This window comes from Capricornis sumatraensis, chromosome 18, assembly GCF_032405125.1.
Source record: "Capricornis sumatraensis isolate serow.1 chromosome 18, serow.2, whole genome shotgun sequence".
NCBI lineage: Eukaryota > Metazoa > Chordata > Mammalia > Artiodactyla > Bovidae > Capricornis > Capricornis sumatraensis.
The window spans coordinates 32,870,707-32,886,771 of record NC_091086.1 but is presented as its reverse complement, the minus strand read 5'-3'; the positions used below and the strand labels follow the sequence as shown (position 1 = coordinate 32,886,771).

Here is a 16,065-nt window from a genome sequence, read left to right as displayed (position 1 = left end):
TAAGTTTACAGAGCTAAGAAGTAATAAGCATAGGGTAGATTACTACAAGCAGCTTCCCCGGTGGCTCAGAGGTAAAGAATCCACCTGCAGTGCAGGAGCCACAAGAGACACGTGTTCAGTCCCTGAGTCAGGAAGATCCCCTGGAGGAAGGCATAGCAACCCACTCCAGTACTTTTGCCTGGAGAATCCCACAGGCCGAGGGGTCTGGTGGGCTACAGTCCATAAAGTCTCAAACAGTTGGACACGACTGATGTGACTTAGCATGCACACACACAGATTAGTACAGAAATAAGGTGTTCCAAGTGGGCATGTTTTTTCAAGTGTCCAGGGAAGAACATGGGAGAATGTAATTGGCATTTATAAATAATATTTAAATATAATTTCCATGTGAAGTTTATAAAGTAAGATGAACTTCATTCAGCATTTTGAATTAAAAATTGTTATAAAAAGTGTTAACTGGGATGACAGTTCCCATCTGTCTTTTCATTCTCTGATAGACAGAGATTTGTCAGATAAGCCAAGAGCTAGAACAAAAGGGTTTTTATCCTCAGCTTCCCCACCATCAGCTGGGTGCCTTTGGAAGAGTAACAGAGCCTCTCTGGATCACAAAGAAAAAGGCATCCTGACCAAACCAGAAGTTTTTAGTGCCTTGTGAGAGAATAAAAGTAAAGCACTTCAAAAACTAAACTACTGTGCATATATGAGATACTCTCATTGCTGATGCTAAGCCGCGTCAGTCGTGTCCGATTCTGTGCGACCCCATAGACGGCAGCCCACCAGGCTCCCCCGTCCCTGAGATTCTCCAGGCAAGAACACTGGAGTGGTTTGCCATTTCCTTATCCAATGCATGAAAGTGAAAAGTGAAAGTGAAGTCGCTCAGCTGTGTCCGACTTTTAGTGACCCCAAAACTGCAGCTTACCCGTCTCCTCTGTCTATGGGATTTTCCAGGCAAGAGTACTGGAGTGGGGTGCCATTGAGCTCTGTGTAAACACATTTAGAGGCAAAATCAGGATTTTTAATGACTCGTTCCTCCCCACCTCTGTCCACCCACCACTTCCTCCTCAGCCATTTCTCTTCTGTCACGGATTAGCTCCCATGCAATATTAGATTAATTTTGGTCCATTTCTTCTTCTTTCTGGCCAAGAATGCTATTCTGATCCCTTTTCCAAAATAATCATCTTTGTCTTTCATTATACAGCCTTTAGGTATCAGCCAATATCATCCTTTATATCTCTTCATAAAGATAAAATCCAATATCATCCTTTATATCTCTTCATAAAGATAAAATTCTCTGGCTATTAGGTTTTTCTGGCAGTGCCATTTAACATGCTTACTTTGTTTTTTCATAAGGTTTGCTTTTATTTTAAATCCATGACATATATATTTCTTTTTGTTCTATTACATTTTAGTTATTTTCACCAACTTCTAACTTAGTCATATTTTTGACTCTACAAAGTCTGACTGTAATATATTCTTGTATTTTTAAGTTTAAAAAACTTACCATTAATATTTTTATGGCTAATTATTATGCTATTGTCATATACTTAAACTAACACTATTACTAGGTCTGCAAAGTGGTGTGTCTCCTGTCAACAATGACTTTCCCATGGCTGACAGTAGGGCCAGGGTAGATAGGCAACCAAGTTCCTTTTAGAGCTCCATAGACCACTCCAGTGTTGATTTACCTATCTTTGTCACACCATAGTTGCTAATTTTTTTCCACTAAGTTAAAATCATCTTTATGGCTACATTTTTTTCAATGATTTGCGTTATATTAGAAAAGGCACTTTAAATATTCCCTGCTCCAACTAACTTCTTCCTTCCCCAGCTCTGGACACAAATTTGTATGTGTATCCACAAACAGGGTCACACATACATGCCCACCTTTTGTGACTTGCCTGTGGAATAGATCTTCTGAGCCAGAGACTCTGGAGACCTTCAATGATCTGTGAAAATCCTCCATGCCTCGCCGCCTCAGTCAGTTCAGTTCAGTTGCTCAATCATGTCTGCAGCACACCAGGCCTCCCTGTCCACCACCTACTCCCGGAGTTTCCCCAAACTCATGTCCATTGAGTCGGTGATGCCATCCAGCCCTCTCATCTTCTGTTGTCCCCTTCTCCTCCCGCCTTCAATCTTTCCCGGCATCAGGGTTTTTTCAAAAGAATCAGTTTTTCGCATCTAGCCTCACCACCTAGTCTTATCATTTTAAGCTTCCCTCTGTGTTAATGCCTGAAGGTCTGTTTTCAGAACAAGTTCATTCATGATGGTGCTGGGACACACACACTCCCACACACACTCACACACACGTTCCTACCCACCCCCCCCTTTCTGGTGGATACTTGTCTGAAACTTTCCATCCATTGACTCTGTCTTAAGAAGGATCTGGTAAATGCTAAGTGGCATAGGTGGGACCTATTTGTTAATTTGGTTAGGACCCAGATGATGGAACCACAGTGATAGCTCTCCTGGAAGGGTTCTAAGCCAGCTTAGTATGACAGAAAGAACTGGAGGTTTGGAGTGAAAGGACGTAGGTGCACATTCAGGCTCTGTTGCCAATCAAACTCTTAGAGTTGGATTTCTTTATATGGAAACAGGAGTGTTTATAATATTTGACCTCACAGGATATTTATAAGGATGAAAGAAGATAATGCACGTTAAAATGTGCCTTATAAACTATAGTTTACAAATATTGTTGCTTTTCCAGTTCTTTCCATTGATAGCTATCTGCTGAAGCATCTGTTTAAAAGGTACTGTCTCATAGACTTAGAGACATAAAAATGTGTGACCTTAAAAGCGTTCCTTTCCTCCCCACCGGGGCACAAGCATGTGGAATTTATATCGTCACAAGGCATTAAATTGACTGTTTTGGCTTTTGATTTTAACTTCAGGAAAACTTCATGTTGGATGAGTCAGTGTAACAGAATCAGTTTTTATTGATTCATTTGCTTCCAGTGCAAAAGCTGATTTCCAGGGTTTTGTGAGATAAAACTATAATAGGCTTAAGATGTTCTAGCAATAATGGGGTCAGTGGACTCTGCGTCGGGGGACTGAAAGATCTTGAGGATGTAGCCATCCCACTATTTGAGGAAGCAGCCTGGCAGCCAGAGAAGTCTGGGGCAGCATAATGAGGCCAGGAGGCTAAAATTGCCTTGAAACATATGCTAGAGTTTAACTAGTAAATTATAGTAGTGGTGCTTCCCAACCAAGAGCTAAAAATGAACTCTTACCTGCCTTCTTTCTTCCTAGAGATGGGAAATCGTTACAGGTGAATTCTTCCCATGACAAACTCCTTTTATGTTCCAAGCAAGTAGCCATATGGAACTCACTGGACTCCTTGTGTTGTCAGTGGCCTGGAACTAAACAATATAAGGAATAATATTTATATTTATAAGCTATAGGCTTTGAAATGCCTCATCTTAATGTGGGTGTTACATATAGTAGGCTTCTACTGCCAGGCATAACAACTCTGTGGGTGGCTGATAGACATTTCCAACTGAGAATACCTCCCTCTGAACTTCTGAGCTTCCTTTGCTGGAGTCTTGCTCTACTGACCATATCCTCCTTATCTGACAATGGCCGCTTGGTTACTTTTAATTCTTGCCGACAACCTTGGGGTTACCCTTTGCTTTGTTTTTATTCAAAAACTAACTTCTCAAGAAATACTGCTGGTCCTACCTTCAAAATATATTTACAATACATTGTTACCACCTCGTCACCACCTTCCCTCTGCCAGCCCCGCAGGAGCCTGGCATCAGCTCTTGCCTGCATTGTGCCACGTGCCTTCTAAGTGCTTCACCAGCTCCACCTTCACTCCCATGCAATCGTTCTCAACAGAGGAACCTTCAAAACCCTCCTAAAAAGTCAGATCGTCTCAATCCTGTGCTCAAAACCCTCCAGTGGCTTTCTCATATTTCCACTCACAGGAAAACACAAGTCCTTACAGTTTCATACAAGGCTCTCTGTGATCCAGGCCCATTACTAACATGACCTCCTCTCCCACCATTTCCCCCTCGTGCATTCTGTGCCAGCCACAGGGCTTTGCACCTGTTGTTCTCATAGTCAGGACTTCTCTTCCACCAGAGTCTTAAGACGTTGCTCCTTTCCCCCCTTTAACTCTTCACGTAAACGTCACCTCCTCAGTGACACTTTCCTGGCCCTCCTAATAAAGATTGCAACACCCTCCACCCCACACTCTTGACTCTGCCCTCCTCACTTGTCCCACAAAGTACTGATCACCGTTACCATATGTCTTACTTGCTCATTACATTTATTGTCTCTTTTTCCCCCTAGAAGGTAACTTCTGTGAGGCCATAATTTTTTTAATTGTATGTATTTATTAATATGTTTATTTATTTTTAGTTGTACTGGGCATGGGCTTTCTAGCAGAGGCAAATGGGGCCACTCTTTGTTGCAGCTTCTCATTTTGATGACTTCTCTTGTCGTGGAGCATAGGCTTTAGGTGCATGGGCTTCAGCAGCTGTAGCACAAGGGCTACAGGCATTCCAGCTCTAGAATGCAGGCTCAGGAGTTGCAGCTCTCCAGCTCTAGAACGCAGGCTCAGGAGTTGTGCAGCATGGGTATATCTGCTCCATGCATGTGGAATCTTCCCAGACCAGGGATAGAACCCAAGTCCCCTGCATTGGCAGGCAGACTCTTATCCACTGTACCACCAGAGAAGTCTGGGGCCATAAATTTTTGACTAATTTAGTCACTAATGTATCCCCAGTGCCTAGAATTGAGTCTGGCACATAGTTTGCCTGGCTACCATGTACAGCTTCACAGGTTGTACACTGCACAAGGCCCAGGCACACCATTCATGTGGGAATGGAACTCCTTAGAGTTTTACAACATGTCAGTCTCCTAGGACCTCAAGAAACATGTATTGAATCAAATAAAACATGCTTTGCCCTAGTATTTTAAGTGCGCCTCTGTTGGTAATCTCTGGGAAAATCTCTAGTATCAAAGAAATGCTTGGAGAGTTTAGAGACTCACAGACCAAAGGAAGATATTTATAACAGCCCCTGGATTGTGGGTTTAAAACTACCTACACCACCATAAATACTATTTACTAACTAAACAAAGTATTTTGAATTCCACTGGAGGTGGGCAAATTGGCTATGTTTTGGAACTCTATATAATCACTATTTTCCCACAAGATAATTGAACAGTAAGTGTTATTTTAAGTAGTCTTGGAAGAATTCCCAGTTTCACTGTAGGAAAAGAGAAGTTTATATCTTGGGATTTTGTTCTGTTTTGAGAATCAGCACACACAACTGTTCATGCAGCTCTTTGCCTGGTTGTGATTAAATTAAATCTGTTACTTCAGAGAGGCTTCGCCACACTTAGTTTACCCGCTGAGGTGTCTTGTCCCCCACCTTTATAACATTCTCTCCTTGCATGTTTCTTCCTGCTATAGCTGATTACATAAACTTTAGTAGATAGATATACCTGCCTCCCTCATCTTCCTGTCTGATTAATTTGAGAATGTCGCAGTTCCCTCGGAGTAGCCACGGGTGATGTCATAACCTCCCCTTGGAGGGAGAGTTGTCAGGAACGAGAATTTCACTGGATGCAAGACAGGAGGAGAATCTGCTGGAAACACTGCCAAAAAAGGAGGTGGGCAGTGGATTTTCAAACCTTCCCTGTAATCGCTAGTATGACCTATGACTACCTACTTACTAATGTGGTTCTCAGTAGTTAAAGAATGAGTCGTACACAGTGAGAACACCATTGCTGTTCTTCAACAGACATGATGGTCTGGTTGCCACTGTCCTCTATTGTTTTGTGTTAAGAGTTTAAGATGGGGTGGTGCCGCCAGAGATTTCTATGCATTCTGTGTGAGACTCTGAAGCCCTGTCATGAATTTCTCATTAAGTGGCATATAGCTGCACAGAGGCTTCATTTCTTCTTGTCTGATGAATGGGAGCAGGGGCAGGGACCCTAATTCTCACGGTGGTGGTAGAGATGTCATAACCCCCCAGCACCATGAGGTTATCCAACCCTGAATTCTGGGGTGAGGTGGAAGGGAGGCCGAGACAGTGTCCAGGGAAGACTTACTAGGAAACAGCAGGTGGCCTTTTGAGCTTTCTCACTGAGAAAATGGGTAGCTAGTGATGCGGCTCTACAGCTGGAGGCCCAGAAGAACAAAATGATTAAATTTTAGCTGAGAAACACTTAACTTATGTTTCTCGGTGTGTTTCTCTGGAATAAGCTAAGGATAGATAGGAAAGGTGTACAACAGAAGCTGCCTGAATGACCACACTTGGTGCTATCTGAACATATGCTGTTCTTACGTGATTGTACAGCACAGCCAGGGCCTACAACCCACTTCTCAGTAGGTGTGGGTCTGACCCTCAGGTTCCAGTTTTTACTCCTTTATGATTCTGGAAGCCAACTCATCTGTTCAGACAGTTTTCCCAACCTGGGCCCTTTGCCAGGCCTTCTTGCCACTATTTAGGAAAGAGAATAAATAGCCTAAGGGTTAAGAGCTTGGATGTCAGAATCAGTTATGCTTGGCTTTCACGACCCATGTGAATATTAGTAAGTTGCTCATCTCTCTTGGTGATTCCATCTGTAAAATGGAGATAAAATAATCTCAGACCCATTTGGCACAGGAAGTTAATAATGTTTGGAAAGCCTCCTATACAGCATCAGTTGTTGTAAGATTTGCTGTCATTAATATAAATTCCCACAGTTTAAAAGGGCAAAGCCACACTTTTTGTTACAGATTCTTGCTATAAGGTGCTGCGTTGTTCCCTACAGACTCCTCAGTCAGCCTTTGTTTAAAAAATAAAGACGTGAGTTTGACACATGGTAGCTACGTGGAGACTGAATCAGGAGCAATTGACAGAAGAGTACCCATATAATGCTTTCTTCTCAACTCGGTGGAGTTTTTTTTCACCTCTTATTTTGCTTGTTTTATGTTTAATTCAGACAAAAAGAAATAAAAATTTTCTATTCAGCTTTTCCTTAACAAGAGAATTCTCATGTGTGTGTGTGTGTGTGAAATTCACTCAGTTGTGTCCAACTCTTAGTGACCCCATGGACTATAGAGTCCAAGAATACTGGAGTGGGTAGCCTTTCCGTTCTCCAGGGGATCTTCCCAACCCAGGGATCAAACCCAGGTCTCCCACATTGCAGGTGGATTCTTTACCAGCTGAGCCACAAGGGAAGCGCCAGGTAATAATGTAGAATCGACACAACATTGCAAATCAACTAAACTCTAATAGAAATTTTAAAAAATAATGTTGAATCAATCATCCATTTGTTTCTTCACTCATTTTTTTCATTCATTCCTTTGACACCTAGTCACTCAGTGCTATAGGCAGGATTCCTAGTCCCCATGGACTTTTCCTCCATGGGGGGCAGGGGTGGGGGTGAGTGGTATTTAATCAGGGGGCAGGCCCTTACAGGGTAATGTGATGAAAAGCTCAGAGGCTAAGAAATTACTTAGGAAATCTACCTTGCTCAAATGTAGAAGAACCAGGTGACTTCTTGGAGGAAGTGGTTGTCTAATGGGAGACCTAAGTAATGAGCAGAATTTTTCCAGGCAGGGAATAGCACATGTTAAAGTTTAGAAGCAGGAAGAACCCAGCTTCTCCACCAGATCAGAGCCTAATGACTAAAATATAGAATTTCAGGAAAGTAGAAGAAAACAGGCCTGGAAAATAAAGCAAAGGCCAGATTATCTCTTTCTTTCTTTTTTTAATTAAAAAAAAATTTTTTATCATAGTTGATTTATAATGTGGTTAGTTTTAAGTGTACAGCAAATTGATTCCATTTTATACATATATATATTCTTTTTCATTTTTCAGTCTCTTTCTTAAATTTTAAAATGTATCCCGCACACAAAGATTAGAGGTAATTCTGTATAGTCCCACTATGGAATGAAGACCACAGACTTGTACAAATGGAGAAAGTCAAGCTGCTGGAAGATAGTTTTTACAATACAGAATTCTCATAAGTTTCCTAATTTTCTCTGAGTTGTCATGAATTGAAGAACATCAGATATGCTCAAACATGCACTTCAAATCCTGCTCCTTGATTCTCTTCCTTCACTAAGCCAAATATTGGGACTTATAGCCAACATATCAATTTCTATCTTTTTCAGAAATCTTAACCTATATGTCTGGTGCTATTGCATTCCTCTTTATAGGCAATATTTTGATGTGTTACTTTTTAATTGAGGTATAGTTGAGGTACAATATTACATTAACAAATGTAAAAGTTTCAGGTGTACAACATAGTGGTTCACAATTTTTAAAGGTTATATTCCATTTAGAGTTATTATAAAGTATTGACTTTATTTCCTGTATGGTGCTATGTATCCTTACAGCTTGTTTATTTTATACATAATAGTTTGTGCCTCCTCCTCCCTCTCCCCACTGGTTGCCACTAGTTTCTTCTCTATATCCGTGAGTCTGTTTCTTTTGTGTTATATTCACTAGTTTGTTTCACTTTTTTAGAGTCCACATATAAGTGATATCACATAGTATTTGTCTTTCTCTATTTGACATATTTCCCTTGGCATAATAACCTCAAGTCCATTTATGTTGTTTCAAATGGCAAAATGTCATTTTTTCTCTTTTTTTGGCAAAAAAACTGTATTTGTGACTAAAATAAAAATTACAGATGCATGTTTATAAAACCTTGTTATAATGTTACCTTAGAAATTATTAGCTGAAAATTAATCAAAAATTCAGATTGAAAACAGTTTACATTTTAAAATAGCTCATGTGGAATTCTACTTAAGTAGCATCTATTTCCTGGAGAAGGCAATGGCACCCCACTCCAGTAGTCTTGCCTGGAAAATCCCATGGATGGAGGAGCCTGGTGGGTTGCAGTTCATGGGGTCGCTAAGAGTCAGGCATGACTGAGCGACTTCACTTTCACTTTTCACTTTCATGCATTGGAGGAGAAAATGGCAACCCACTCCAGTGTTCTTGCCTGGAGAATCCCAGGGATGGGGAAGCCTGGTGGGCTGTAGTCCATGGGGTCGCACAGAGTCGGACATGACTGAAATGACTTAGCAGCAGCAGCAGCAGCAGCAGCAGCAGCATCTATCTCCAACCACTACCTCTGGATTTTCTTTCCCCAAAGGGCAACGAAGTGGTGATTGAGGACATTTAGCAACATTCTTATGTGCTTTACTCCAAATTCAAGGTTTAAGTTGAACTTGTGATGTGAGCTGCATTATCCTATAGCAGACCAACTATATTCTATAGTTAAAAATTCATTCAATCAAATAGACTGCATGCTAAATTTTTAAAATAAAGTTTGATAATAGAAATGCCATCCTTTTTATGATTAAGTAGTATTCCACTGTAGGTGTATGTGAAAGTCAAAGTTGCTCAGTCATGTCCAACTCTTTGTGACTGTCTGCAGCCCTCCAGGCTCCTCTGTCCACTGAATTCTCCAGGGAAGAATACTGGAGTAGGTTGCCATTCCCTTCTCTGGAGATCTTCTGGACCCAGGGATCAAACCAACTCTCTTGCACTGCAGGCAGACTCTTTACCTACATATATGTGTATGTATGTATGTGCGTGTATATATATATGCGCCACATTTCTTTATCCATTCATCTATTGATGGGCACTTAGGTTGCTTTTATATCTTGACAATTGTAAATAATGTTGCTATGAACATTGACGTGCACATATCTTTTCAAATGAGCATTTTCATTTTTTTTTTCCAGATATACACCCAGGAGTAGAATCGCTGGGTCATAAGATAGTTCAGTTTTTCATTTTTGTGCAACCTCCACAGTTTTTCACAGTGACTGCACCAATTTACATTCCCACCAACAGTGTCGTAGAGTTCCCTTTTTTTTGTATCCTCACTAACATTCCTTATTTGTGGTCTTTTTGATGATAGCTATTCTGACAGGTATGAAGTGATATTTCATTGTGGTTTTAATTTGCATTTCTGTGGTAATTAATGATCTTAAGGATCTTTTCGTGTGCCTGTTGGCCATCTGTATGTCTTCTTTGGAAAATGTATATTCAGGTTTTTGGCCCTTTTTTTTAGTTTTTTTTTTCCCCCTTTGATGTTGAGTTGTAGGAGCTGTTTCTATATTTTGTACATTAATCCCTTATCGGTCTTAGCATTTGCAAATATTTTCTCCTATTCATTAGGCGGTCTTTTTGTCTTGTAGATGATTTCTATAGACAATATTTTAACAGATAAATTAGGTAAAGTTATCTACTCATGAGAAGACAAAAACTTGCAACTCTAACCGTAATCAAAGTTAACTGGTTTAAAGTCTTCTAGAATCCTCTACAAAATACTTGCTTGAGAATATTTGTATAAGATAAGGGGAGAAGATTATTACTGAATCATTAACTCTTTCAAAATAATTTGCATTTCGCTCTTTCCATGATTGTTTATGCTGCTCCCTCTGATAAGAACGCCAGCTACCAGCTTCATCCTTCCATGTCCATGTTAGCTTCCTTTGACCATTTAAATTTTTTTCAAGAAGAGCAATTTATTGATATCTTTCCATTCATTATGATTATTATTTTTTATTTGTTATTTTTTAAAACAGTTTTACTACATTTAGTAGACATAAACGTGCCTTAGACTTCTCTTAATTCACTATAGCACTTAATTGAGCACATTTTGTTTAATCAGTAATGACAAAATATTTAGACAGAAGTATCATGAAAGAATTTCAGTTTCATAAATCAATAATCTAATCTTTCCCAACTTTGACAAGGAAAAAACATTGAGTCAAATATGCTTCCTTAGTTACTGGTTGCTGCTGAGTAGTTAACCTACAGGAGTTTCTAAAGATCAGACTATTAAATGGACTCTTTCTGTCCATTCTTGGCCAGAAATGTCCAGTTATTCTACAAGGAAATGCTTAGTATCTTTTTGGAAAGCTCTTTAGGAAGTGAAACTATCCAAAAGGAAAATGTTAGCACATATCTCTGACCTCTGCTTCTGTATTCCAGCTATAAACACAATGCACATAAGGAGAGACCCACAGTATACTTGCTCTGTATTTTTGCTGAGCATTCCCTTATATAGACAGTAAAACATAAAGCCACTTAGATAACTTATGCTCCCTAAATAACATATGAAAGTGCTTAGGGCATGGAAGACACTCAACAAATGTTAGTTCTTGCTTTAGGTTTTAATATTATTTCATTCTTTAGAGCTATACTGAGCAATATGGTAGCCACGCAATGGCAACCTACTCCAGTACTCTTGCCTGGAAAACCCCATGGATGGAGGAGCCTGGCAGGCTGCAGTCCATGGGGTCGCTGAGGGTCGGACACGACTGAGCGACTTCACCTTTACTTTTCACTTTCATGCATTGGAGAAGGAAATGGCAACCCACTCCAGTGTTCTTGCCTGGAGAATCCCAGGGACGGGGAAGCCTCGTGGGCTGCTGTCTATGGGGTCGCACAGAATTGGACGTGACTGAAGCGACTTAGCAGCAGCAGCAGCCACCTGTGGCTACTGAGCACTTGATATGTTACTTGATTGTGCTTAAAATATAAAATACACATTGAATTTCAAGCACTTAGTATGGAAAAAGAATGTTAAATAGCTCAGTAATTTTAATATTTATAGCAAGTTAGTATGGATATACTGAGTTAAAGAAAATATATTATTTAAATAAGTTCATTTCATCTGTTGCTTTTTTTTGTTTTCTTGATGCAGCCACTAGAAAACTTAAAATTACATATGTGCCTCACATTTGTGACTTGCATTATATTTCCATTGGACAGAAATGCTTTAGAGAGACCTCCCAGGTATTGTGCCAAGACAGCAGTACTGCAGATGTTCATCAGTTGCTTCATCAGCTAAGAAGAAAAGAAAAAGAACAAGTTATAGCTGAGCAAATAGAAACTGTTTACTTATTAAACTGAAATTTAATGTGGATTTTTTACTGTTTTGTGGTCAGCTTTACCTTTAAGAAACTATAGCTAACATTTAATGTCTAATGGAAAATAAAATCCCTATTTCTAGGTTACTGGTTGGTTCACCATGGAGTGGCTTTCCTAAGAACCGAATGGGAGATGTCTATAAATGTCCTGTTGATCTATCTACCACTACATGTGAAAAATTGAATTTGCAAAGTAAGTTATAATTAGCAATGTGGTTTTTTAAAATACATATCAAAATCTTGTTATATACTCAGTTGAAAAAAGACAACAAAACCAGTCAGAGTTTTGCCTTTAAGAAATATATGCAGCTTTTGTTCCTTTATCTCTGTAGTCACATGGGGTCCAACTGTATCCAAATTTCCAACACAGTTTGATGACCTAATTAAGTAAGATGTGTGGGAAACATGCTGCCTCCTGGACCATCTGGCCCAGTCTGTGGACCAGTTTCCACCAACATTTAGGATGATTTTGATGATTACTAACAGAAATCTGAGACTATTCATACTTCTCTCCCTCCCCAAAATAAACCATTCAGTATAGAAACATCAGCACTAGGGATAATTTGGGGGGTGCTGAGGAACACTCTGTGTTTCTGATCACGTGAAAATGATCTTGTTCTACTAAAAAAAAAAATCACTATTTGGAATTATTTGTAATTGTTGGAATTGCTGGGTTTTAATTATCCACAAAAGCAGACCTCTATTTCCAGAAGTTAAGTAGTGAAGGAGAATTGGCAAAATAGTTTGATAAGATAGCAAGCAGGTTTAAGAAACAATTTTTCTAATAAAAAGGAGATGATCCTGTAAGTAGAAACATCTACTTCTGCTTTACTCACCACACCAAAGCCTTTGTGTGGATCACAACAAACTGTGGAAAATTCTTCAAGGGACAAGAATACCAGACCACCTTCCCTACCTCCTGAGAAATCTGTATGCAGGTCAAGAAGCAACAGTTAGAATTGGACATGGAACAACAGACTGGCTCCAAGTCGGGAAAGGAGTATATCAAGGCTGTATAGTGTCACCCTGCTTATTGAACTTATATGCAGAGTATATTATGCAAAATGCCAGGCTGGATGAAGCACAAGCTGGAATCAAGATTGCTGGGAGAAATATCAATAACCTCAGATAGGCAGATGACACCACCCTTATGGCAAAAAGTGAAGAGGAACTAAAGAGCCTCTTGACTGAAAATGAAAGAGAGTGAAAAAGTTGGCTTAAAACTCAACATTCAGAAAACTAAGATCAGGGCATCCAGTTCCATCTCTTCATGGCAAATAGATGGGGAAACAATGGAAACAGTGACAGACTTTATTTTTTGAGTGCCAAAATCACTGCAGATGGCAGCCGCAGCCATGAAATTAAAAGATGCTTGCTCATTGGAAGAAAAGCTATGGCCAACTTAGCATATTAAAAAACAGAGATATTCCTTTGCCAGCAAAGGGCCATCTAGTCAAAGCTATGGTTTTTCCAGTAGTCATGTACGGATGTGAGAGCTGCACTATAAAGAAAGCTGAGTGCCACAGAATTGATGCTTTTGAACTGTGGTGTTGGAGAAGACTCTTGAGAGTCCCTTGGACTGCAAGGAGATAAAAAGAGTCAATCCTAAAGGAAATTAGTCCTGAATATTCATTGGAAGGATTGATGCTTAAGCTGAAACTGCAATATTTGGCCACCTAATGTGAAGAACTGACTCACTGGAAAAGACCCTGATGCTGAGAAAGATTGAAGGCAGGAGGAGAAGGGGACAGCAGAGGATGAGATGGTTGGATGGCATCACCGACACTATGGACATGAGTTCGAGCAAGCTTCAGGAGTTGGTGATGGACAGGAAAGCCTGGGGTGCTGCAGTCCATGGGGTCACAAAGAGTTGGACATGACTGAGCAACTGAACTGACTGATCATATTTATAAGGAGAGAGGAAGGAGGCAATAAAAGGGAGTGACGACCAATCAAGAATGAAGTTAACTGGATGCAATTAATGTCTCTGGTACCTGGGAAAATGAGTCTTACGAAGAATGCTCCCTTCTCTGAAACACAGAGGAAAGAGACAAGTCAGAATTCTAAAAGGACTGTTAGGTAAAGATGAATGAAGTTGAGATTACCCTTTGAGTGTGATTATCTTGTTTGCACTAGAGAGTGATGGAATCTGGGTTGAATTTAGAGGCTTGAGAAGAAGGGTGAAGTTTTAAAATGGGCATCCTGGGAAATAGGGGATAAACTGTATAATAAAACTTTTGAGCTCTCACCCCTAAATATATATATATATATATATATTTATTTTTAGAAATTTTATGCATATGTATATAAATGAGCAGATAATTAGGATTAGGCTTCCCAGGTGGTACACTGGTAAAGAATGTTTGATCCCTGAGTGGGGAAGATTCCCTGGAATGAGAAATGGCAACCCACTCCAGTATTCTTGCCTGGAATTTCACCGTCAGAGTAGCCTGGCAGGCTACTATCCATGGGGTCACAAAGAGTCGGACATAACTAAATGACTGAGGAACACAGTTTAGGATAAATGATGTATGTATACATTTACAGAAATAGTGTAATTTTATATATATGTATATGTGTGTGTGTCTATATATATGTGTGTATATATATGTGCACACATACCCTGGCAGAGATTAGAGGATAATGAAAAACTAATATGTGAGGTATACAGGTATGTGTACATGTATGTTTATATATACACACATATGTACCTTGGCAGAGATTAGAAGATAATGAAAAACATGATATTATTTAAAAGAATTTCAATGTTCAGTAGGTCAAGAATGGATACAGCAAATGATGCCTGAGCTGAATGGGAGAGAGAAGGGTGGAGAGATTTATCTATTATTCTACATGCTAGTCATGATGGCTTTCTAAAGTTCACTTACTATTGCTTTGGGCCAGATTCTACCATATGGCATTCTTTAATAACACTTTAAGAATGTTTTTTTCTGATCCAGAATAAAGCATTAGACGGAGTCATCATGACCTTTGCAAACCCCACCCACGAGGACCATATTCTGTAGCCTCACTCATTTAAGTGAGCAGCCAGATCAAGGAAACATCTCGTTTCCATACACTTGATTACACATCATGAGCACTAAACTCAATGCTACGTATAAACCTGAGTGTACATTGAAAAAAAAAGTCTTTAAATGATAATTTAACCACTTTTAAAAATCTTTTCCCCTTTGAAAGCTTCCACGAGCATTTCCAATGTTACTGAGATGAAAACCAACATGAGCCTTGGCTTGACACTGACAAGGAACTTGGGAACAGGAGGATTTCTTGTGAGTGTTTACTTTTCAAATTCTCATTCCTCTCAAGTATGAAGTCAGTGTCTTCTGACCATCCCTCCTAGCAAACCAAATCTTGAGGTTTAAACGTTCGAACTTGAATTTTGGATAAGTTATGCTAGAGGAGAGCCAACGTGAAAGAACAATATGTTGATATGTAAGCATCTTAAGACATTTAGCAAAAATGTTGCCACAGAATGTTTTGGGGAAAGGAGGCAGAAGGAACAAGGATTCTTTGCCCTTGAGAAATGTGTTTTGTATTTGTTGATAACAACAGAATTCTAGCTCTCATTTCCCCTTCCTGTAGAAACATTCTGGATAAATACAGCTAGTTCAGAAAGTAGGTTTCAAAGCTACAAAGTCCTTTTGTTTTTAATAATTTCTGATAATCATTGACTACTCTGATATTATTTAAAGCAATGATCTGGACTCATTTCATGTTAGCATTTACTCTCATTTAGTTTCTAGAATACTGTGTAAAAACCACCACAAATTAGAGTAAAAGAGAATGCTGTATTTAACAAGTGGTCTGGGGACAATTAATTGGTGAATATCTTGCATATCCAAATATACTTCCAAGTGAACTAAAGAGTTAATCTAAAAAACTAGAAGAAAATGGAAGTTTTCTGAGAGAATTTCTGACCTTGGAACTAACAGAAAAAAATAATATAAAAAATTGTTAAAAGACACGACTATGTTAAAAAAAAGAAAAAGAAAATCATCACACACCCAAAGATAAAAGAAAGACAAAAAGAGTTTAAAAGCAAACAAAAACCCAACCTCATTTGACATTTCTACCAGCCCATGTAGGTGTAACCTAGTTGTATATCTCTGTTAAAATCATCTTAGAAAGCTTAATTATGACATGTTGCATTG

The 16,065-nt window shown here is 39.3% G+C and overlaps 1 protein-coding gene across 1 annotated transcript in view; it reads left to right on the top strand.

Moving 5' to 3' along the window:
- ITGA2 (integrin subunit alpha 2) overlaps positions 1–16,065 on the top strand; it is a 90,865-nt gene that overhangs the window by 17,521 nt on the left and 57,279 nt on the right. Inside the window, exons 3-4 of the mRNA XM_068990354.1 lie at positions 11,977–12,086; positions 15,092–15,183. Of these exons, the coding sequence (XP_068846455.1) occupies positions 11,977–12,086; positions 15,092–15,183 (202 nt within the window). The remainder of the gene's footprint in view (positions 1–11,976; positions 12,087–15,091; positions 15,184–16,065) is intronic.